At 39.4% G+C, this 24226-nt stretch overlaps 1 protein-coding gene across 1 annotated transcript in view; it reads left to right on the top strand.

The window, feature by feature from the left end:
* AKAP6 (A-kinase anchoring protein 6) overlaps nucleotides 1-24226 on the top strand; it is a gene marked incomplete at its 3' end in the record, with an annotated part of 361949 nt that overhangs the window by 76683 nt on the left and 261040 nt on the right. The window contains exon 2 of the mRNA XM_082853308.1: nucleotides 15531-15782. Within this exon, the coding sequence (XP_082709434.1) occupies nucleotides 15531-15782 (252 nt within the window). The remainder of the gene's footprint in view (nucleotides 1-15530; nucleotides 15783-24226) is intronic.

Genomic DNA, 24226 nt, shown 5'->3' with positions numbered 1-24226 from the left:
AGTAATGGAATCTTTCCCCAGAAACATCCCTCCCTTATGTGTTTATATGAAAATATAGAAGAGGGTTAATGATCTATGCAGTCATGCTCTGGGACAAATCAATCAATCAAATTAGAAGGGAGAGAGGATGAGTAATACATACATTCTCACTCATTTCAGGTGATTAATGTCTTTCCCTCACCTGTATCTTTATATCAATTCTATTAAACTTTTAAAAAGGCAATCAAAACGAAAACAGAGCTGAGTCTTAATAACCACTGATTAATGATGTGTTATTTATCTGTTAGTACTTGGCTAGTAGCACCTGGCCATCTGACAGAGAGCCCTAAGAGAATGCTGGTAGGATATCTGTGAATGAAGTGACAGGTCTATCCCTACAGAAAAAGAATGCCAGGAGTCTGGGATCCTGTTGCTCTGACATTGATCTTCTTCAGTAAATGATTTTGACTCTATTGATACTGTACTCTACATATTACTTACTCTGCATAACTCTGCACTCCTTGACATGTTGCCATAGAAACTAACTTCTTCATTGTTGTTTACTTTTTACTTCTTTTTTTCACAAAAGAAATGAATCTCTAGTGGAGAAAAACAGTACATTAAAAATCATTTACAATGCTGCCACCTAGAGAATATACTATGAACAGCTTTATTTTAACATATTTCTCAGTTCTTTCCCTATGACTATACATAACTATAATTTTTAATAGAACTCATATAACTTAGTTTTTCTCAATTAACAATATATCTTGAACATCCAACACGCATATTGTAGTATTTGTCTATTTTTTCATTGTATGGAACACCACATCATGTTAAACCAATCTCCTCTCTTTTGATGTTTTGGTTGTTAGATTTTTTTCACAATTAAAAAAACAACTCTGTGATAGCATTTCAGTAGGTAAATGCATTACTGCCTTAGGAGAGTTTCCTGGAAATGAAATTATTGGGTCCATGGGAGGCAGTGGGAGTTTTTCAGAAGGTTAATTGATGGCCTGCATTCCCATCTACCTTACATAAAAGGGTAGTATTGGCTTCAGAATATGGATTTGTTGTTATCTCATTCACAGGGTGTTAACCATGGCCCCTAAAATTAGTTTTTCACAGTACTCTAATCCTATGAGGTTTCATTTCCTGTTCCGGACTCTCAGATGTGAGATCTAAAAACTTGTGTCTATAATGTTAGCTTCCAACAGGCATGCTGTAGGTGTTTAAATACAAATCAACAGCCAAGCTAGTTGCTGTGGATATATTTATGTGGGGGAGGAAGACATAGAAACACATCCTTAGAAGCTGTGCCATGTTCTTAGTGATCTAAATATATAAAGAGTGCATCTAAGAAAGAGGTTGACCTTTCCAAGGTCGCATCATGAGTCAGCAATGAAATCCCAAATAGGACTTTCATCCTCTTCACTTCTTTCTCCCAGTATGAAGAGTATTTATGAATAGGTCAAGAGAAAGCATTTGTAGATGAATTTATAAGACCATTTATAACTTGAAGTGCTCCAAAATTTCAAGAGAGTTACTAGAAAATTTCCATCTCAGGTAAATGAATCTAAATTGCTAAAAATTTTGATAAATTTTTAGAAAATAAAATCTTAAGTGACTGGAATGAAGAGGTAGTAGTGGGTGGTATAGGCAGAGGGGAATGAGCCTCAAAGGAATATGTGTACACGCACAGGCGTGTGTGTGTGTGTGTGTGTGTGTGTGTGTGTTTGCAGGAATGGGGGAATAGGAAAGTGGAAGAATAATGGCCTGAGTCTATCATGGTGACTAGGGAAAAACACAACCAAAGGGGCTCCTCAGGACATTAACCCTGGGGTGGAAGTGTAGGGGTCTTAGCTCTCTCTTTTTTTTCTTTTTGTAATTCTATATTTATTTTTTTTAATTTAAAAAAAATTTTTAACGTCTTTATTGGGGTATAACTGCTTTACAATGCTGTGTTAGTTTCTGCTTTATAACAAAGTGAATCAGTTATACATATACGTATGTTCCCATATCTCTTCCCTCTTGCGTCTCCCTCCCTCCCACCCTCCCTATCCCACCCCTCCAGGCAGTCACAAAGCACCGAGCTGATCTCCCTGTTTAGCTCTCATTTTGAATGAATCATAGATCTTTCCTCCTCAGCCTGCTGGTATGGATCAGTGCTGTTATTTCAAATCTTATGGGAGGGTCACCTGGAGAACCCAGAGAGATACTTTTCAATGTCCCCAGGACTGGAACTCAGGTCTCCTGATTCCTAGTCTAGTGCTTGTTCTACTACTAGAAGGAAGTAGCAGTCATGTTACAAGGATTTTCAGAGATACACAAAAACTTCTGGGTAATGAAAATTCAGGCTATGTATTATGGGAGGGCTACACAAAATAAAAGAAAAAGAAAACAAAAGAAAATTTTAGAGCTTGATGGTGGTGGATGGAACACCATCCAGCTTGGTGGATGCTATTCCATCTACCACTTTATTGCAGATGAGGAAACTGAGACTCAGTGATCTACTGGGACAAGGATAAGCAGGACACAGCAAGACCAAGAACTAAGACCTTCTAATATTCATCCTGGTCCAGAGTAATCTAGATACATATTATGATTCATTTATTCTTTCTCATGATCATCTTACAAGCTCCTATTTCATGGTCCGTGAATTAAGGATCACTAACATCAGCATGTATTAAGAATCTATTTGCTTGTGGTACTATACTCTGTAAAGCAAAATAGACAAATGCAGTGCTTGCCACACAAGAATTTTCTAAGGCAGACAGACCTCATAGAAATAGAAATGACCTATAGATCACTGAACAAACAAAGCAAATATGTGAAGTGCACAACTTTGGCCATGTGAGGTGGAAAATGAAGAGATCTTCACAGTTCATGGCTTAAAGAGAAGATCCATCTTCATCTCTGGTCAACCCTAAACTAATAAGTAATAAGAATCACCCTATGCTCTGTAGGTGTTATACTGGAAAGGAAAAGAAAGAGTGCTTTATCTGGCAAACCCAGCACTCAAGTTCATGTAATGGTGCAGTCTCTTTGGAATATTGTTGATTACTACTTTCATTGATTTTTGTCCTTTTGTATATTCTGTGATGATCTGCAAAGATTAGAAGGGTCTGCTGAGGCAGGAAGTCTCTTAAGGCATGCCTTCTAAAAGCAAAGTCTTTTCCCTCCTTGTAGGAAAACTAATGGTTATGTGGTTATATTTTTATTGAGGCTTTTTTTCCCTTCGAAAAGGACCTTGATTAATGTGGGAACCTACAAAACCCGCAAATGTTTAAACTGTGTAATATGAACAGCCATGAATGTGAGACTAGGGTATAAGTTCCGTTCTCTCAAAGACCAGTTAAAGACAAACCAAAGGTGACCCAGCTCTCTTCTGTGGTAACAAAAGCCACGTTGACCAGATCTTTTACATGCCTATCGTAGTCATTTGCTTCAGGGCCAGTATTAATAGTAGTATTAGCATTAGTATTCTGAAACTGTCATATGTATAATGTGAGATAAAACAAATGAGTAATTACGGGATTCTCTAATTCCATCACCCCCTGTGTCCATGAGAATCAGAATTCTTGGTGTGGAAGAAAGGAGATAGAGATGTCATATAGAAGATATTAGGTTAAAAGCCTGTGGTCATGAATTTGAATTGGAAATATCAGTTATGAACTCATAAAGTATTTTTTTTTAAAATATACATATCTACTAGCTCTGTTAATTAAAAAAAAAAAAAAGCGTAGAAACAATCACTAACCTAGAAGTAATGAGCATCCCTACTGTCCAGATGGTAGTCTGAAAAAACTTTTCTCATTAAAGGAAACCAAGGCTTATTAGAAAAATGGCAGATTTCAAGTATGGAAATATACAAGATGAGCAAGGAAGCTATCAAAGTCTACTTAGAATAGCCAACCTGGAGTCAAATTGAAGGGGATACCACTGGCCAAAGATGGACAGTTTGCCCTTCAGTAAGGTTGAGAATTGCTATGGATCAAAATCCATCGGACATGTTTAAATCCATGAGTACAACATGATATTAAAAACCGACTGGTTAGTTACCTTCTGAATGTAACAGAGAACCAATTCATTGTCTTGAAAACCAATTCATTATCTTGAAAACTGATGAAATGGAAAGAATCAAGCATATATCTTGACTTTCCTTTATGAATTATATCACTGTAACCAAATTTTCCATAAAGAGAAGCATCTTCTATTCCAGCTAGTAAATGAAAACAAATTGATAGAATATCGTCATTTTACAATCTCCAATACATTAACAGTTTTAGGTACAGAGCATCAACTGTCAAAATAGTCGATAGCATCAACTATCAAAAAAGAGCAAAAACCGGGCTTCCCTGGTGGCGCAGTGGTTGAGAGTCCACCTGCCGATGCAGGGGACGCGGGTTCGTGCCCCGGTCTGGGAAAATCCCACATGCCGCGGTGCGGCTGGGCCCGTGAGCCATGGCCGCTGAGCCTGCGCGTCTGGAGCCTGTGCTCCGCAGCGGGAGAGGCCACAACAGTGAGAGGCCCGCGTACTGCCAAAAAAAACAAAAAAACAAAAAGAAACAAAAAGAGCAAAAACCAAAGTTAAATTCCTCTTGATGAAAGAACACAATACTACTGATGGTTTAGTCAAAGACATTGTACCTTAAACTAATCAGGCCTTAGGATCCAGCTGCCAGTTTGTAGGAAGAGGACCAACACACTGACTGTTTTCACATGACTGCAACCAAGGAATCCAAGTTATGGGAAACCCTGCAAGTCTAATGCCCTAGGACTTTCAGCAGGTGAGTTATATGAAAAAACCCAAAAGGAATAGAGATGGACTCTGTAGATTTAAAAAGACTTACAGACATAGCAAGTGAACATATGGGCAACAGTAAATTATAGTACCAGGCGTGCATACTTGGGTGATAAAACCATAAAGAGATGCAGGAAAGTGATTGCTCTTCAAGTCAGGATAGTGATCACTTTTTTGAGGCTTGGAGGGTCTGTGATGGGGAGGGGGCACATGGGGGCACTTCTGGGGTGGCTGACAAAGTTCTAATTTTTGACCTGGTTAGTTGTTTGCCTTATCATAATTCACTAAGCTATATATTTTTATGTGTGATATTTTGTATCTGTTTTATTATATTTAAAAAGTGTAAAAAATCAGAAAAAAAAGTAAAGCATATTAGAGTAACCTGCAAACCTGATGCTACCCTAGAGATTATCACAACACTGTAAGCAGTAGATAAATAAGGTTGTGGAAAATTGTGTTCTGGAACACAAAGAATGTAAATTCTCCGGTAGAGACATCTGTGTAATGTCAGTGGCAGACTGCCTTTCAAGTCGCTGGGTTTTGTTCTTAGGGTTGTATAGCAACAGGCTTGGCTGTAGCTCCTGTTTCTAGACAGATGACCCACCTCTGGCTCAGTGTTTTTCAATTGCGGTTGGTGCTTAGAACACGGGCATAATGACCACTGCATGCTTAAGAAAATGCAGATTTCTTCATCCCATCTCTCTTCAGAAGGAGCAGCCCTGGAATCTGCATGATTAACACACGATTATACTGCACACTTCAGTATAAAAACCGCCACTGACTTCTCTGTCAATTTCTACCTGAAATCAGTTCTATAAAGATGTCCTGGGGAAAGTACAGACCTTCTGAGCAATTTCCAGATGAGGTATTGAGTGTTGAGGCCATAGCTGTGATTTTCACTAGTGAATGAACTTACATTTTGAACCTTTATCTAGAACACTGAATATGAATGTGACTAAGCATAGCTCAGTTAGAAAAAAATGGGTTTTCCAGTGTGCAATAGCAATTGTCAATTTTCCTTTTGTCTTTTTGCTCAGGATTTTTTCCCTCTCGAATAAGTCAGAGCCTGGGATTAAGAATTTAAAGTGGAATCTTCATCAGTGAACTCTCTGACGCTTTTAACATAACAATTTTAAACCAAAAAAATTTCAGTAATGGAAAGCAGAACAATCCTGATTTGGATATGGCCAGGTATGGCCAGGCAGAACTTTTAATTGGTTCTTTCTCAATTTAAGGCAAAGGAGGCTTTCAGAGCATGGAAGCAGAAGTGTGCAGGCTTCCAAGTCTGTGTTAAGCATCTTCATCCTCCTCTTTCTACAATCTCCTTCACTCTCCCAAATCCATGTGCTGTCTTCATCACCTCTCCTAATCAAAACAGGAGATGATGTCAGTTACTTAATTTGCAGATTGCATACTGATTAGTGTGGATATACTTGGGAGAGGAAGCTAAATTAGTACTTGTTTTTTAAGGATTTTACATTGATTTGTGAAATACAGTATTTTATCCAATTGAATCCAATTCCTCAGGCATCCTTTGGACACTGCCCCCATGTATGGCGGTGTCCTAGCAGTGCAGACGAGTAAGATACATTTCCTGCTTCCAGAAAGGTGCAGTCTAGTGAGGGAGATGGCTGAGTACTAGCTAACGGTAACAGAAAAATCACTTCTGCATAAATAATCTCATTTCAGTCCTCATACTTGCAGAATTTTAGTAATTAAAAGGATAACCACTCTTTATAATCATAAAGTTCTTCAAACTTTGGAGAGAAGTACTATGATGATCATAAAAGTCTCAGCATCCCTCCCACCAGTCTTCATCACAGTCATTCTCAAGATGACAATGAAGAAACTAGGACCATTAGAAAATGAAGAGGAACAGGGCTTCCCTGGTGGTCCAGTGGTAAAGAGTCCGCCTTCCAATGCAGGGGACGTGGGTTTGATCCCTGGTCAGGGAACTAAGATCCCATGGGGCGACTAAGCCCATGCGCCACAACTACAGAGCCCACACGCCTCAACTAGAGAGCCCACGTACGGCAAACTACAGAGCCCACACGCTCTGGAACCTGCGTGCCACAACTAGAGAGAGAAAACCTGCACGCTGCAACTAGAGAGAAGTCCATGTGCTGCAACGAAGAGCCCACGCGCCACAACAAAAAGATCTTGCATGCTGCAATGAAGATCCCGCATACCACAATAAAGACCTTTTGCAACCAAAAATAAAAATAAGTAAATAAAATATTTAAAAAATACGGCTATAATTTAAAAAAAAAGAAAAGTGTAGAGGAAGGGAAAAAAGAGAGGGTAGTCTACTTTTGTGGAAATAAAAATACCTTGTCATAGGAACATCTATTAATCTGTCTTTTGGAGAAAGTACAGTTTTGAAAGTCAGCTGAAGGTGACATTCATACTCTGCAATATTTTTTATATGAGGTTGCAAGTTTTAGTTCACATGGTTCACTTGCAAGTTTTTTTAAACAAGTAACGGCTATTCCCTTGATCTGTATTTTAAAATACAAAGTACATGTATTAGGTAAGAATCTCTTTTCAGCTTTTTCTAATGAACACACACATATGGTGAGCATATGGGTAAAAGACACTTTAATCATTCATTTCTACAATTGCTAGTAAACAAAATGAGCAGTCATGATGACATGGCATTTTGCAGTAAGACTAAATTATGTACACAAAATACATCTTATATTTACTTATCTCTTGCTTACTGACTTTAGAACATAAAAACTCTTTATTTTAAATGTAATGGTATCCTATGGATAAGATGAGGGTTCAAGGTTTTTGAAACTCTGATAGGGAAAAAGATGGAAGTGGGAGTGAGGAGACCTATCCTTTAAAAGTAGACTTTAATTCCTGTTTGTTTTAGAAAAACCATCTCAATGTGTCCTGCAGTTATACAAATGTAACTCAAGAGTGTTTTGAGAGAAACAGTGAAATTATTTGGGGGAAGAGAAAGAAACATTATTTGGGTAGTAGAAGAATGCAGAAATGACTGTTGATTACTGTTTGTCCCTATGCAGAGTCAGGTTATAGGTACTGGAGGGATTTGCTATGTTTTCTCATTTGGGGATTGCATGTAGGGAAGCAAGAAACAAGAGAGAAGTGGGAGCGGCTGCATTTGTGGGACTTAGTGAAACTGGGGTGCCCAGTGTTGCTTTAGGACCTGGGCGAGAAAGTTGCTGGAAGGGCAGGTTTCCCTCCCTGGAGGGAGCCCTTGGAGACTGGCAATTTGGGGCACTTTGGCAGAATGTTGATCCACAGATACTTGTAATTTCATGAGGAAATGTTCAAGATGTTTTGAGAATGGTTGGAAATGGGCGTGGTGGCCTAATGATGAGGCAGCAGACAGATCCCCTCCCAGGGACAGTTAGCAGGAGCTGGGGCAGTCATACTTAGAGTTATTAGAGTAAGCAGTCAGAACACTCACAGGAAGGACACCCTCACCTCTATCTCACTCTGGTGAAAACTGGACATACTGGTTAAATACATAACAGGTATCTTAAAAGCCCTATATCTGTCTAGAAGAAATAAGATACAACTGGAAAATACATATACAACAATCTTACCAAAAAAAGACACCTCTCTCACATAAACATACAACTAAATTAAAGGAAAAATACTGACCCAACCAGCTGGAGTTTATTTGTAAACAGTCTCAGGTCCTCGGTGTTTGAATCAGCTACTAGGTAACCAGAGAAGAGTCCTGTTTCAGTGACAGGCAGCAGCAGCTGCAATTTTGAGACCGCAAGGTGTCATGAAGGTTGAGTGAAGTGGGCAGTTGGCAACATAGTGTATTCAGTGCATTTTGTGCTGTGAGTAATACTGAATGCCACAGGGGCTACTGTGCTCTATGTGAATTAAACAAGAAAATAACATCACTTTCCCACATTAATGCAGTAATACCTATGGACAAAATTTTCATGCAACTTTTGAATATACATTGTTTCCACTGTCATTTGCTTTAATTCACTTTGAGATGGGCTCCAGATGAGCCTCATTTTCTTTGATACTTGCCAGAAACTAATGTGGAAGCTACAGAATCAGAGATGATGATAGTAGTGCCATGACCTTAAGGGCTGTGCTATTTGTCATTTCCAAGAATATGAAGGGAACGTGTGACCCCAAATTAATTTTTACATGCATTTTACTAAGAGACTATAAACTGGCTTCCTTTTGTGTCATTAGTTTTAAAATTACCATACAGCAAAATTGTGGGGGGTTTTGGTGTACTGTTCTACGAGTTTTCACCCATGTGTAGATTTCTATTACCTTCTCCGTAATCAGAATTCAGAACAGTTCCATCAGCCCAAAAAATGCCCTCATGCTATCAGTCGATAGTCATGCCCTCCCCACCCCCAATCCCTGGCAACCACTGATATATTCTTCATTACTATAGCTTTGTCTTTTGAGAATGTTGTATAAATGGACTTATACAGTGTATACCCTTTTGAGACTAGCTTCTTTCACTTAGCATACTGCTTTTGAAGTTTATCCAAATTGTTGCCTGTATCAATAGTTCTTCTTTTCCCTGACTGCTGTGTGTTGTATAGATGTACTGTAGTTTGTTTATCCATTTCTCCACTGAAGGACATTTAGGTTTTTGTTTTTATGAACAGAGCGTCTTTTCATTTTTGTGTGTACCTGAGTCATCATTTCTCTAGGATAAACACCCAGGAGTGGGATTGCTGGGTCAGATTGTAAGTGTATGTCTAACTTCATAAGAAACTGCTCAACTGTTTTCAAGTATGACTCTACCATTTTGCATTCTCATCATCAGTGTAGGAGAGTTCCAACTGCTCTGGAACTCCTCAGCACTTGGTATTGTCAGCAATTTTTTATTCTAATCGGTCTAATAAGTATAAACTGGTATCTCACTATGGTTTTAATTTGCATTTCCCTAATGGCTAATGAGGCTGAAGATTGTTTCATGTGCTTATTTACCATCATTATGTCCACTTAGGTAAAGTGTTCAAGTCTTTTGCCTATTTTAGAATTGGGTTGGTTGTTTCCTTATTGTTGAGTTTTGAGAATTCTCTGTATGTTCTGGATAGAAATCCTTTGTTGGGTAAGTAATTTGCAAATATTTTTCTCAGTCTGTAGTTTATCTTTTCCTTTTCTTAAAAATATCTTTCATGAGCAAAAGTTTTAAATTTTGATGAAGTCAAAATTTGTTCTTTTATGGACAGTGTGTAATATGCCGTGCCTAAGAAATTGGTGCTAAACTCCAGGTCCACAGTTATGGAGACAACACTGACACCTGCTACTTCCTGGAATGTTCTTCTCTATCTCGTCCTCCTGGTTGTCTTCTTCAAGACCCAAACTTTACTTCCTTTGAAAAACGCTTGTGCCCCTTTCCTCTTTGCCCCTGTGGACACAATCATTTCCTCCTCATCTGTGTACCCTTTGTGAACACTTTTTTTCCTGACTATAATTTCTCATTATATGCCCCCTCCCACCAGGCAGGGAACTCCAGGGGACCAAACCCTGGTATTATTCACCTTTGTTTCCCCAGCACATGGGTTAGTACATAGTAGGTACTCAATACATTCACTGAAAAAAACGGAAGTAATTAATTCCTAAAGACATTATCCTTCTATCCTTAATTGTGCTGGGGACAATTTGAGTAGCTATAAAAAATGTTATTGCTTTAAGGACATTTAAAGACTATCTTCAGTTTAAAATTAAAGTTTGTTATTCTTTGAGACATCTGTTGATTTAGTCATTTAAATGAGCTTGCTGGAGAACATCTTTTCTCAGAGGAAAGGATATAAGAGAATGAATGAAATTCATGTTAGAATTATGGGAGATTTTAAGTAGCTAAAGCAGTTGATACCAATTGATGATACTGAAAAATAACTTAGCAATTTTATCTACTGAAATTAAGTTTTTGTTCATTATTAGTCTGTTAAAGTAAGATCCATATCATCAAAATTCTTGACTGCCCACTTTAATGGTAGCCACTAATCATATAAAGAGGTCCTGAGGAACCAGTCCTCTACTTGCGGAAAACATTCACATGCTGAAATAAATCCTCTGGGAATGAAGCTACCGTCTGATGATATAAAATCTTCATTAATTATGTGAAACAGCCTCCTGTTGCCACATATTCATAGGAAGTTAGATTTTTAGCTTTCCTTTGTCTATAACAGAACAAGATAATGGGACCAACTCCAGGTGAGCTTCTGAAGGTTAACAGTTTGTCTTGGTATCCTTGGCCCCTCTCTCTGGATCTGCCTTTCCTCCACCTCTACATTCTCAGAGTCCTCCAGCTCTCTGTTTGTGGACTTGGTTTACAAGGAGTGCGAGCTGCCTTTAAGGGCGATAGACTGAACCTAGAGTCTTAAGAGTGTGAGGAGTCTGGGCTGGTGGATCTGTCCATGGTTGCATCATTCCAGATGATGCATACTTGGGAATCAGGAGAGGAGTCTAGAAGTCAGAGAAGAAAGGTCTAACACAGACAACACTGGGGAGAGGGGCTGGAACTGATGGAAATAGTGACCAGAATTAGGCGTGAACAGGAGAAATGGGATAATTTCAGGCTACGACTATGAAATCAGAGCCTGGAATAAATTGCTTTATAGAAGATGGACCAGTGGACCTAACCATTTTTCTCATGGTTGCTGGAAAGGACTCCTTGGCTGTCACTCATAGAATCTTTAGCATCCTCATCCCTTTCTTGACCTTACCTCTTCTGTAGACATTCAATTTTCTGCCTACTAACACCCTCTATCAAAATAGAAAAGAATCTGAAATCAAACATTAACACTTTTGGGGCAATTACACTTCACTATGAATTTTAGTCACTGTATCAGCATAACTAGTCATTGCCATGTTAAGCATTTTAAACCTCCAACTATGAATGAAAGATTTTATTTCCTGTTAATACTCTTGGTAAATAGATGGGGAGAAATATTTTTGCTTATAGGTTCTTCAGATATATATTATGTATCTCCAGTCCCAAAGGGATTGTTTCTTTTCATATTCCTAAAAAACTGTGAATTTCTTCTAAAGTTACCACTTTGTTTCCACCAAGTAGCACTGCAGTGCTCGAAAGTTTGTTATACACTGAGCAGTTCAGCCATGTGAGTTGAGTCCAGTTTCCAGTTGCTATCCGCTCAAGTTAAACATCTGGTAGAAGCTGAAAAGCCAGTGATTCCTTACATGCATCAGTTGGGCTCCAATCCAACTCCACACCCAAGCTTCTACTTCATCTTATTAATCTAGTGCCCACAGGGCCTCCAACAAGTCAGATCTCTCAGTGCCTTTTAATTCCAAACAATCTCTGCTGGGAGAAAGCCATTCAGCAAATCAGTTTTTAAAGTTTCTGATACCTGGTTATCTGACTGAATGTTCGTAATCTTCAACTTGTTTCATATAACATCCAACAAACTGGCAGTAGTTAAGGGCCAAAGCACCAGAAGCTTCAGACTGAATATTTTTTTAAATATTTGTTTGACATTTATATAGAGGGACAGGGAAAAGCAGATCTTCCGTTATTAAAACCTAGATGTAGATTCAGAGTTAGCTACCTTTCTCTAAACAAACATCTCATCAAGTGTTCAAAGCATAGTCCCCGTTTAGAGGGAGAGGGCGTATATACACTCACACACTCGAATATACAACCTACACAGTTATCTGTAGTTCTTGTTCTATAATTTGTGCGTGCATGTAATTTTGTCAAGCCAGACAACCAATGGCAAAGTAGAGGGCATAAAAGTAGTTAAATAAATTAATAGCCTCCAGAAAATTGCACCATGCTATGCATTATTTAGTTTCAGAATTTCAGCAGATCCTTCGTGTGCATATTGCCAAAATACTCAACAGAGTGAGGTCAGCACTTGTGGGGAGGGTGTTTCTTTCTCCTCAGGGCCCATCTGCTTCTGTGGGAAAGGGCTAATTCACATTTCACAGTTACTAAGGAGGAGGGTATGAAAACCTGAGTTAACTGGCACCATTGATGCTTTAGTGCCCCTTACACATAGTTTCCCCTGGATGGTTGCCTGACATCTTGACCCATGAACTGGCTCTGACTAGATTCCTGCATCCATTATGAAGGAGCCAAATGTGTGTAAATAGAGTGGATGACATGTGCTTTGGCATGAAGTTTTCATGGTACCAAGGCTATACATATAACCTTCTGTATTGGGAGATGAGCGTAGGATGGTGTAGAAATGCCTATTTAGCTCTTCTGAGCAGGTGGCAGAAGGGTTACTCAAACCTTTTTCTCTCTCAGGTATGTCATTTTTCTGCATCTCTAGATTGCAGTGGGGCCTAAGAGACAGAGACTCACAAATTCTGAGTCATGGAATCAAGAGTGCGAGGAAGTTGAGCACACTGACGAGAGAGTGGTTGAAGTGTAACCACTGTGGAAGCTGTGCTAGGAGACAGGGGGTATATGAGGAAAGCGGCTGGAGGGGATGGTGGCCTGGAGGGGGTTGAAAAGCACCTGTAGTGGGGGAATGGGAGTAAAAAAGTCTGTCAAAGAGAGGTTGGGGGCACAAGGGACTTTCTGATGTTGTTCCCCAGGTGAAGTGACGACCAGGTCCAGAGTCATCCGGTAGAATGGCGTGAAGGTCTTAGGAGTAGTGAAGTAAAGGAAATCCGAGGCTAGAGTGTTGGCTGGCTTCTCAGTGTGAATGCTGAAATTACCTAAGACAATGGTGTGCTCAGGATGGAGAGGAAAACCGTGAACCAGATGCATTCTTCAGTGCAGCGGAGTGAGAGAGAAGAATGTAGGTAGCAGTAGTAAGGGAGGATGACAGGAAGGTTTAGCAGACAGTAGGCACCTACGAAGAAAGAAGGCAAAAGAGTAATGATCAGAAAGTGACAAAAAAGCACTGAGGTCTGCCCTTCCCCCATCAGCTCCCCTCCTTCCTCCACCCTTCCCAATCTCTCAGCTGAGCCTGGGAGAATGAGCTGCTTCCCCTGGGAGAGCAGTGGAGGAAGCAGAAGCCTTGGGCAAGGTCAGGTTTGGGTAGGAACAGGAGGTAAAGGTAGCATTTGTGAAGAGGTTAAGGCACGTTTTTACAATGGATTGGGGATAGTAGCCAGGAGAGTCCTGAGAATTTGGAAGAGGTCAGCAGTGGGAGGAAGGGCATTTTCCAAGGCAACACAGTACTACATAGAAATGAACATCCTAATAGGACAAAGCATGCAGGGCATTTGCTTTGGGGTGGTGGTTGAGGTATCAGGAATAAAATGCGTGGGGTAAATGGAGTAGATGTCCAAACAAGCATCAGCTAAGACCCCAGGCTACATGGAATATCTGATGATAGTTAGAGGCCTGCTCTTTTCCGCTGAAGGTAAGCAGAGACTAGCTAATCTGGCCGTGATTGGTTCTTATGTAGTGGTTAATAGGGTATTATAATTTTTGCCCCAAGTCTCTATTGGACCGCATAAGCCCATGGGCCATATTTTTTTTCTAAGAAATTTACCTAATCAGAACTCCAAAGTCTATTTAGTTTAAACTTTTTATCTGTTTCAAGTTATTATCACCAATTTATTACCAGTTAGGTCTTGGATTTCAAGAACTAATGTTGGAACATGTATTGGAATTGTACAATAATTTTTGTTCAGAATTCAGCACAACTTTCTATCATTATTCAGTAGTTTTTTTGGCTTACTATTACACACTGTCAAATACAGGTTACATTTTAGTTTTCTTTGAAAACAAGTAATTGAATTGTATGAAATCAGAAGGTTATATTTCCAGCATAGAATGACTGTTTTGATATTCAATGTGGGGCTCAGAACTCAAAGGCTGTCTTAAAATTTTAGCTTTAACAAAAATCATAAATAAAAGCTGCACTTAAAAGAAATCACTGATACATAACTAAAAGTGAGTAACTGAGCACTTTTTGCTGACATGTGCATCATTTTGATGCTTAATGGACTCCAGTTGCTCAAGTAGGTATTACCAGTGATGCTGCCCATTTCATGCTGCTGGCCTCTGACAGCACATTGAAAATGTGGGAACTTGTAAGGACAAGTGACACATCAGATAAAATCTGCCTACCTAATAGTATGTGAGGAGGACATTGAAACTTTGATATAGTAATGGTTTTATTTTAAATGTCTGAGTCTTAAAAACAAAACCAAACTGTATTTTGTTTTTCTTCACTCTTGGGGTTTCTCTTTCCTTCTTAAGAGTGATTTTGTTTGCAAAGCGTGGATATCCATTAAGAATTTAAATATTAAATTGTGTCCCTGTGGGAAAGTGACAATTATCCCTTACCTTGAAGATCCCATGGCTCACTGAGAATGGCTAGGAGTTCCAATGCAGCACACATTCTAGCCCATTTTTCTTCATGCTACATGTCTGGAGGATGCTTCTATCCTGAGATACTATGTGTTCGGTGGAGCTCACCAGTAGCAAAGAGAAGAGCTGTTGGCTCCCTTACCTAAATCCCAAAATAACAGTAAATAAAGAGAACAGAGAGCGGATTTGTGAGGTAACCTCTCACCTTGGATGAACTTTCAATGTGAGTACCTGAAAAATAGTAGAATTTTCGTGGCTTAGAAAGAGATCAACTTACCTGTGTGCACTGAAGGCCCAATGCCCAGGAATATGTCCTGTGACTCTATCTGAACTGAAACAAAGGCCAGCTATCCAACATGTGCTCACCTGACCTGTTGGCCCTGATCATTGGTGTCAGGGGAAGGAGTGACCTTTCTACCATCCCCTTCCCAGGTTAAGGCAAAGGAGTCATCGTATATTTGCTTTTCTGTATTGCAGGACATTTGTGAAGATATTTCTGATCATGTTGAGCAAATCCATGCCCTCCTTGAAACGGAGTTCTCCCTGAAGCTGCTATCCTACTCCGTCAACGTGATTGTGGACATCCACGCGGTGCAACTCCTCTGGCACCAGCTCCGCGTCTCAGTGCTGGTTCTGCGGGAGCGCATTCTGCAAGGTCTGCAGGACGCCAATGGCAACTACACCAGACAGACGGACATTCTGCAAGCTTTCTCCGAAGAGACACAGGAGGTGGGTGTTTTCCTTGAAGCCAAATAGTGCATTGTCAGGTGTCATTATTTGAGGATGTTTTCAGTTCAGAGGTGTGGGATAGGAATTCTTTATAGGTAAATAAGCAGGTCCTAAGCCCGGTGTTGAATCTAGGTATAGTGACTAGAGGCTAGGGCACTTCTAATGTGAATGAAGCTAAAAACCAGAGTTCATTCACAGCCGCTAGTTTGCACAGATACCACCCATAGCTGTTGGTGCTAACCTGGCTTCCTGTTCCTCGTTCAATTATTTGATAAATATTCATTGAGTGCTTATATGGGCCAGGCACTAGGTGCTAAGAGTGTAATAGTGATCAAAACATGGCCTTTGCTTTCAAAGAGCTGAGACTAGTGGGGAGTGGAGGCAAGTGGACAGACACTAAGACCACACTGTGATCTGCGTGATCTACATGCAGATACAATGGTCTACATGATGCCACTGGAGGAGAGAGAAGGGGCACCTAATTCAGACAGGGAAGCCTTTACAGGAGAAGTGAGTCTAACCTGAGACCTGAAGGAGAAGCAGGATTAGACTGATGAACAGAGGTAGAAACTGTTCTAGACAGAAGGAATGGCATGATCAAAGATCCAGAGGTAAGAGAGAGAATGACAGCCTCAGAGAGGAAAAAGTTCAAGGGACCAGGAAGCAGGATTTGAAGTAATATGTAAGCAGAGGTCAGATCATGAAGATGAAAAGCCGTATTAAAAAGTCATATTAAGAGAAGTGGACTTTATTTTGAGGATAACAGAAGAGTTTGTTCAGGGAATTGATGCGATTCAATTCATGGTTTAGAAAATCATTCTGGTTGCAGTGAGTCATATGGACTTTAGAATTTTGCACAACCAGTATATTTAGATTTTTTTGTACTCATAGTAAGCATAGTTTAAAGAGTTTGCTGCTGTTAATCTTGATTCATAGCTTAAGAATGAACACTGTAAAGTTAAATCCAAGTGAACTCTCCTATTCCCAAATAAAACTGACATATATGTCAGAGTGAGAGAGAAAGAGAGAGAGAGGGAGAGGCATTGTGCTAGCTAAGTAGGGGCTATATATACGTGTGTGTGGATGGATGGATGGATAGATAAATAGATGGATGGACAGATGGACGGATGGATAGGTAGGTAGGCAGATAGATAAATAGATGGATGGATAGATGGACAGATGGATAGGTAGGTAGGTAGATAGATAAATAGATAGATACCATGTATAGATACATAGAGTGTGTGTGTATGTATATAGTCCCTTGACTCTTGAAACCCAGTTTAGTGCTCTGCTGTTGATTTTGTGGAAAATATGTATTATACAAGTTAGAAGGCATTAATATAAATGTGTATTAAAAGGCCTTATAAAGAGTGTTGCATCTCATTAAGTTATTAATGTTTCAGTGGCTCCAACATTATCAACAACACAAAACAAATCTGGGCTTCTTCTCATAAATGATTTATATTTGTTGATTATTGTTTTTGTAATAATGATGCTCTTGCTGTGGCAAATTCCCTGCAGGCCCTGGAAGTTTCTGGGAATGAAAATCTACTGGGCTCACTTCTAACTTTAGGTCACAGTCTTTGTTTTCATTTAGCTTTTCCTAATATTGTGGCAATGGGGGAGGTGATACAGACTTCGGTAGAGCTCCTTTTAAAATCGTAGAATGAATATGTAGGTGTGTGAAATAGTCCTCAGATGCCATCCATCCCAAGTGGGATCCCTAGAAGGTTCCTGATTGGGACCCTTGTGGTTATGGGAAACAACAAAGAATCCCAAACTAGTCAACTCTGCCCTAAATCTGGTGTTTAGGAGGAGGTGTATGCTAATGAGGTGGGAGATCAGAGATGGGGAAGGTTTGTCTAAACTCTGAAGAGACAGTACTTTAGATATCTACCTGGTATCTCCAGTCTGTACATTCTTTTTTTGTTTCTACCCATGTGTTTTCCTGGCTCTGTCCAAAATCCAGTATTGATCAGTCATCAGATCTGCCCACTTTCAACCACTTAGAGGGGGCATTAGAAATCATTGAGTCAAACCAGCTCATATTACATATTTATTTATTCATTCAATAAACATTTACTGACCACAACTCTGATTAGAGCTGGGGATATGAAAGTGCTCTAGGGTTTATTGTTATTGTTGTTATTGGTGTTTTGTGGAATATGTTCATCATGTGTTTATTTGAACTTGTATTATTCACAAAGTGGTAGCCCAAGAAAGATGAAAAGCCATTGAGACTATCTAATTGTTACTGGCCACTATTTTCACAGCTATGTAGTGAGTTTATATTAAGTAGTACCCATCATGGGTCTCACAATGTGAGCTCAACAATTATTTACAAATTCGATTGAAAGCAATTCAGTGCATTTTCATGTTTGAAGTCAGTCTTTAGTCCTGTTGTAGAGATGCAGGAATACGTTGTATGAGGGGTAAAGGAACAGTGGATTCTCAGCCATCTGCTTTGTGGACATTTCTCTGTGAATTGAAGCACTGTCTCCATTACCGTCTTTCCTGAAGCAATGGATTCCTGATCTTATTTGTTAGTTTTATTTGTTTCTGTCAGCACACTGGAACTGTGGAAAATAGGAAGAGGAGTAGGATAAAATTCTCAGCTTTATCAGAATAAATTCAGCTGTGAAAGATTTATAGAATGAAGAGGGAGATGGCGTAAAACGTGCTGATAAACTAGAATAGTAAATGTCCTTCCAGTGAAGGTAAATTCATTTTTCTCTTTTTGGAAATCTGTTGAGTTTCATAGCCCATTAAAGAATAGGTTTGGGGCTTCCCTGGTGGCACAGTGGTTGAGAGTCCACCTGCCGATGCGGGGGAGGCGGGTTCGTGCCCCAGTCCGGGAAGATCCCATGTGCCGCAGAGCGGCTGGGGCCGTGAGCCATGGCCGCTGAGCCTGCGTGTCTGGAGGCTGTGCTCCGCAACGGGAGAGGCCACAACAGTGAGAGGCCCGTGTACCGCAAAAAAAAAAAAAAAAAAGAATAGGTTTGAAAGTCAAGAAAGTGGCAAGTTCTCTTTCTGTCCGTACAAAAACAAAGTGAGTTTTATTCCTTTATTTAAATATGGAGCAGACCATATCTTGTAAACAAATTGGCAAATGCCTTACTGAAACAAAACCAGCTGAACAAACAAAAAATACTTTAGGGCAAAGCTCCCATTGTGTAAAAAATGTGTTATACTGAAATTTTCTATATTTCAGATACTGTGATAAGCAATTTATATTTATTGTTTCATTTAGTAAGGAGGGTAATGGGTATTAAAAGTAGTTCCATTTCAATATTACTCATCCATAAAAAAGAATGAAAGATTGCCATTTGCAGCAACATGGATGGACCTAGAGATTATCATACTAAGTGAAGTAAGTCAGACAGAGAAGGACAAATACTATATGATTATCACTTATATGTGGAATATAAAAAATAATATAAATGAATTTATTCACAAAACAGAAACAGACTCAGAGACATAGAAAACAAACTTATGGTTACCAAAGGGGAAAGGGAGGGAGGAGAGATGAATTAGGAGTATGGGATTAACAGATACAAACCACTGTATATAAATTAGATAAAACAAGGATTTACTGTATAGCACAGGGAAGTATATTCAGTATCTTGTAATAGTCTATAATGGAAAAGAAACTGAAAAAAAATATATGTAACTGAATCACTTTGCTGTACACCTGAAAATAACACAATATTGTAAATCAGCTATACGTCAATTTAAAAAAATAGTTCCATTTTATAGATGGAAAAGTTGAGTTTAAGAGAGGCTAAGCGAATGCTTAAGGGCATAAACCTAAGAATAATTAAATAAAACAAGAAAACCAGCTCTTAACTGATCTCTTTGGTAAAAATAATAATAATTATTTCCTTCTTCCCTTCCTTCCTACTTTCCTTTCTACCTCCCCTAAATATGTATTGATTTCTTACTCTTTATAAGGCACTAGGCATTCAAAGATGAATAACACATGCTATTAAATGTTAGGAATCACCGTCATACTTTTGTTAGATCCTCAAACAGTTCTGGGAAGTTAGCAGGGCAAGTGCTATTATCCTTATTTTACAGATGATATTGTTGTATCCATCTTACAGATAAGAAGACTGAGGCTGACAGAGGTAGTCACACAGGTAGTGATAACTGTTAATAGCAGTAACACGATAGCGAACATTGATTAAGAACTTACCATATGCCAGATGGTGTGGTAAGCACTTTACCTAAAAGATACTCACCCTCTCAGTGGGAACACATTGGTCCTTCCAGAGCACTCACATCATTGCACTTTGTGTGCTCTTCCACGAGCACTTATCACAGGGCAATTTATATTACGACAAAGTGCATGCTAGATTTGAACTTCGTGATTGTTGGCACCAGATTATAATCATCTCTGTATCTCCCACAGCACCTAGTTCGTGTCGCTGTATATAAAAGTCGATGAGTTGAACTGAAGTAAATAATGCAGATAATAACTGCTTTAAGTGTGGAAGAGGGAGATATCACTGTAGGTTGGTTGACTGGGATTGATCATGGAGATTAGCTATTTGACTCATAAATTCAGCCTGTAGAAAATGGAAATTGTCAAGAATTATTACTATAGTATAAATAAAAATATTGAGAGACTTTGTTTTCCCTTTCCCGTCAGAAACTAAACTTTGCCTTGCTTCCCATTTCCCTGTCATTGCTTGTTCCTCTTCGCCCACTGCTGCTGTCTGCAAGGCAGTCAGAATCAGAGCACCAACATGGGAGAGCTGAAAGGAATCTGAGCAAGGGTCTCGACCCTGTGGTCTGAGGACTCTGGGGGGCTGTCGCCTTCTTGTAAGAGGTCCATGAATTTATATGTTAGTAATTGAAGCATAACAAACACCATGTAGTGAAATTAGGGGAGGAAGGGTAGAGAGAGGCATACAAAATTTTTTGCCGTAACCATAATTGAAACAGTGAAATTCTGTTTTCAACTCTTCTGAGTAAGGTCACTAAATCAGGGCACAAAGTCAACTCTGAAATGGCAATGGACACTAATATAAACCTTGGGGTCATTTTAGTAGGGAGATCTTCAAATCTCTAAATTATAAGTATCAAATCTCATGTTCAGCTGGTGACAGAATTCACGGTTAAACAAAGAAAGAGCTGAGAAGGCATTTGGAATTAGAACTTCAAACTTATTTATGGGTAAGGAACAAAGCAAAATTTCTTGTTTCAAATTAGAGAGGAAAAAGGGTTTCCTTGATGTCTGAGACAATATTGAAGCCAGCAGTAAAGTGAATAAATTGCTCATCAATAAAGTGAATAAGATACCATCTCCATAAAACATAACCTTCATCTGAGAAACTGCTTCATAACATATTAAATGGGGGTCTGTTTGGACATTGCTAGGCTGCCATGACACAGCTAAAAGCACTACAAAATAAAATGTGGTATTTCTAAAATAAAAAGGCCAGTAAAAACAACATGCACTCTTCCCCCACCTCCATATCCACCTGAGACTTTATTACTTACATGCATTAGAAAACTATCTGGGAAGGTGGTCCAGTAGAAAGCAGTGGGACTAAAATATTAGTATTACTAAGCAATATTTTAAGAAATGAAACTCATTATTTATCTGCTCTGAGAAACTTCAGAGAACTTCCTTTTTTTTAAATTGCCTCTGCACTGTGAAATGTAGAAAAATACTTTTGAGGAATGGTCTTAAATAATGGCCAACTGTGTTAAAATACATGGGTAGATGCTTGCCACTTGGTCTTTAGGATATGAAATGCATATGCTATGTGCTGTTTTTTTGTTTTGTTTTTCAGGGAGGGATTTTTTTTTTTCACATTAAAAAATGCAGTATGAATTAAAACTAGTTACCCCTGAATGACAGTCAGCCATGCACAGCAGTAGTTGGCCTGATTGGCAACAGGATGGGAGAGGCTCACGGGCCCAGCCGCTCCGCGGCATGCGGGATCCTCCCAGACCGGGGCACGAATCCGCGTCCCCCCCACCGGCAGGCGGACTCCCAACCACTGCGCCACCAAGGAAGCCCCATTAAGTGTTTTTGAGTATGGTATTTTCTTTTCCAAACGAAGGACTGGCTAGGGAAGGCATCTTCAGGGGAAGACTTAAGTAGGAAAAGGCAGCCATACCGTATTATCTAGATGTCTCATGCCGTATGTTCAGCTAACATCATTTATTGAGTACCTGTTATTTTTGAACAAGACAGTATCCCCTGGTCTTAACGTTCTGTGACCACCAAAATTGGGATCAAATACCTTCCCACGGTTATGGTATTCCTTGCCTGTCCAGAAGCGGGTAGCTGACATTTTCATGGGTCTAATTTTTACCTGAACTCTCACATCTCTTTTTTTCTATTCATCATAGGAACATTTTTCCTTAATGCCTCTTTGACCTCACTTAAGTAGATGCAGTGCTGTAACTTTGTGATAAAAATGATTAAAAATAATGTAAATTTCAACTAGTTAATAATTTAAATACTAACTTATGGGATAGCTTTGGAGCTTAATCGCTATTTATAGTACTATTTTTGTAAAGGGATAAGTTCTGAACATTGAACAACCAAATAAAAAAACTTTTAGTAAATGCAACCTGCTTTTAAATTGGAGTTTCCTCTATTATTCTCTTGAAAATTGCATGAACGGTGACTTTTGTTTGACTGGCTCATTCCTTGGTGTTTTGGGCTTCTGACTTCTTTCTTTAAAGATCCTGCTCCAGATATGAGGCATAAAAGCCGAACAATTCCAGTTAGACCATTTTTTGTTGATATTGGCAGTTAATATTGGTTTCTTACTTTGTGCAGTATAATTTAGCATAGGGACACCTCTCATTTTGATGAAACTTCCCCCCTTGGTATATTTGATTAGTAAAAAATTATATAATAGGGCTTCCCTGGTGGCGCAGTGGTTGAGAGTCCACCTGCCGATGCAGGGGATGCGGGTTCGTGCCCGGGTCCGGGAGGATCCCACATGCCGCGGAGCAGCTGGGCCCATGAGCCATGGCCGCTGAACCTGCGCGTCCGGAGCCTGTGCTCCACAACGGGAGAGGCCACAACAGTAAGAGGCCCGCGTACCGCAAAAAAAAAAAAAAAAAAAAAAAAAAATATATATATATATATATATAGTAAGTAATAAGAGTAAACATTCATTGAGAACCAATCCATGTGCCAGACTTGTGTCTTACATATTCTGTCTTCTTTAAGCCTCACAACAGCCCTATGGCATGGCTTATTGTTTCATTTTTACAGATGAGGGAAATGAGGCTTAGTGATATCAAGCTACTGGTTCCTGATCACATGAATAATTAGTGCTTGAGCTAGAATTTAACTCTGAGGTTTGGGCTTTTAATTACTGGAATCAACGAAAACTACATAATCAGAGGAATAAACTTCATGAAGGCATAGAGATACATTCCAAAATGTCTTCATTCATTCATTCATTCATTCAACAGATGTATCTTTGAATTCTGTGTAGCTCACTATGCTAAGTGTTGCAGGTATCCTGGAAAGTCAGCCATTTTCTATGTGATTTATACTCTGTGGTGCTTACAAACTAGTGGGATAAACAGATTAATCAAATAATCACAATAATATGTATTTAAAGCTTGAGATAAATATTTAAAGGACAAACAACATAGTTTTATGAGCGCTTATAAGAAAAGATTCTGACTTAGGTGGGTGTTTAGAATCGTGCAGAAGTGAAGCTTGATCTGAGGTCTGAGGGGTGAGTAAAAATTAACTAGTTAAGAGTTTTACAGGTGGGAAGCTTTCTTGGCAGAGGAAATAGCATGTGCAAAGGCTCTGGGGCAGGAAGAACACATTCAAAAACTGGAGGGATGATACCGTAGCCGGGTGCAGCCAGGGAGGGGAGAGTGGCTTGAGAGAGGCCTCTTCATGTCTATTCTTAAAGGGTTTGGGTTTTAACCTAGCAGCAGGAAGTTAATAAAGGATTTTAAGCAGAGAAGTAATAGCATCAAGACTTGAAATTTGTAAAGGTTACTCTGGTGGCAATGTGCAGGACAAACTGGAGGAGGGGGTATGTCCATTTAAAATAACATCCAGTGAATTAGAGAAAATTATGGCACAGGGGTCAAATTATGGGTCAGACAGCCTTTGTTTAAGGTTTAGCTCAGCCTTAGTCCCGAGGCTGTGTGCTAGTTATGCACCTTCTTTTGGCTCAGCTCCACTTACGTAAAACAGGGACAATCGTACAGACCCCAGAAGAAAATTGTTTTGAGGATTAAATGAAAAAGTAGTAGTGGTAATCAACCACCCCCATTTATAAGATGAGGACATTGAGGCCTAGAAAGGTAAAATGAGGTTTTTCGTCATTATTATTTATCTGGATGTTCTGGAATAAGAGTGAAGGGAGTGGGCTTCCCTGGTGGCGCAGTGGTTGAGGGTCCACCTGCCGATGCAGGGGACACGGGTTCGTGCCCTGGTCCGG

The sequence above is a fragment of the Leucopleurus acutus genome (genome assembly GCF_964270905.1).
Source record: "Leucopleurus acutus genome assembly, chromosome: 1".
In the NCBI taxonomy this organism is placed as follows: Eukaryota; Metazoa; Chordata; class Mammalia; order Artiodactyla; family Delphinidae; genus Leucopleurus; species Leucopleurus acutus.
Note: the sequence above shows the minus strand (reverse complement) of the source record. Positions and strands in the feature narration are given on the sequence as shown.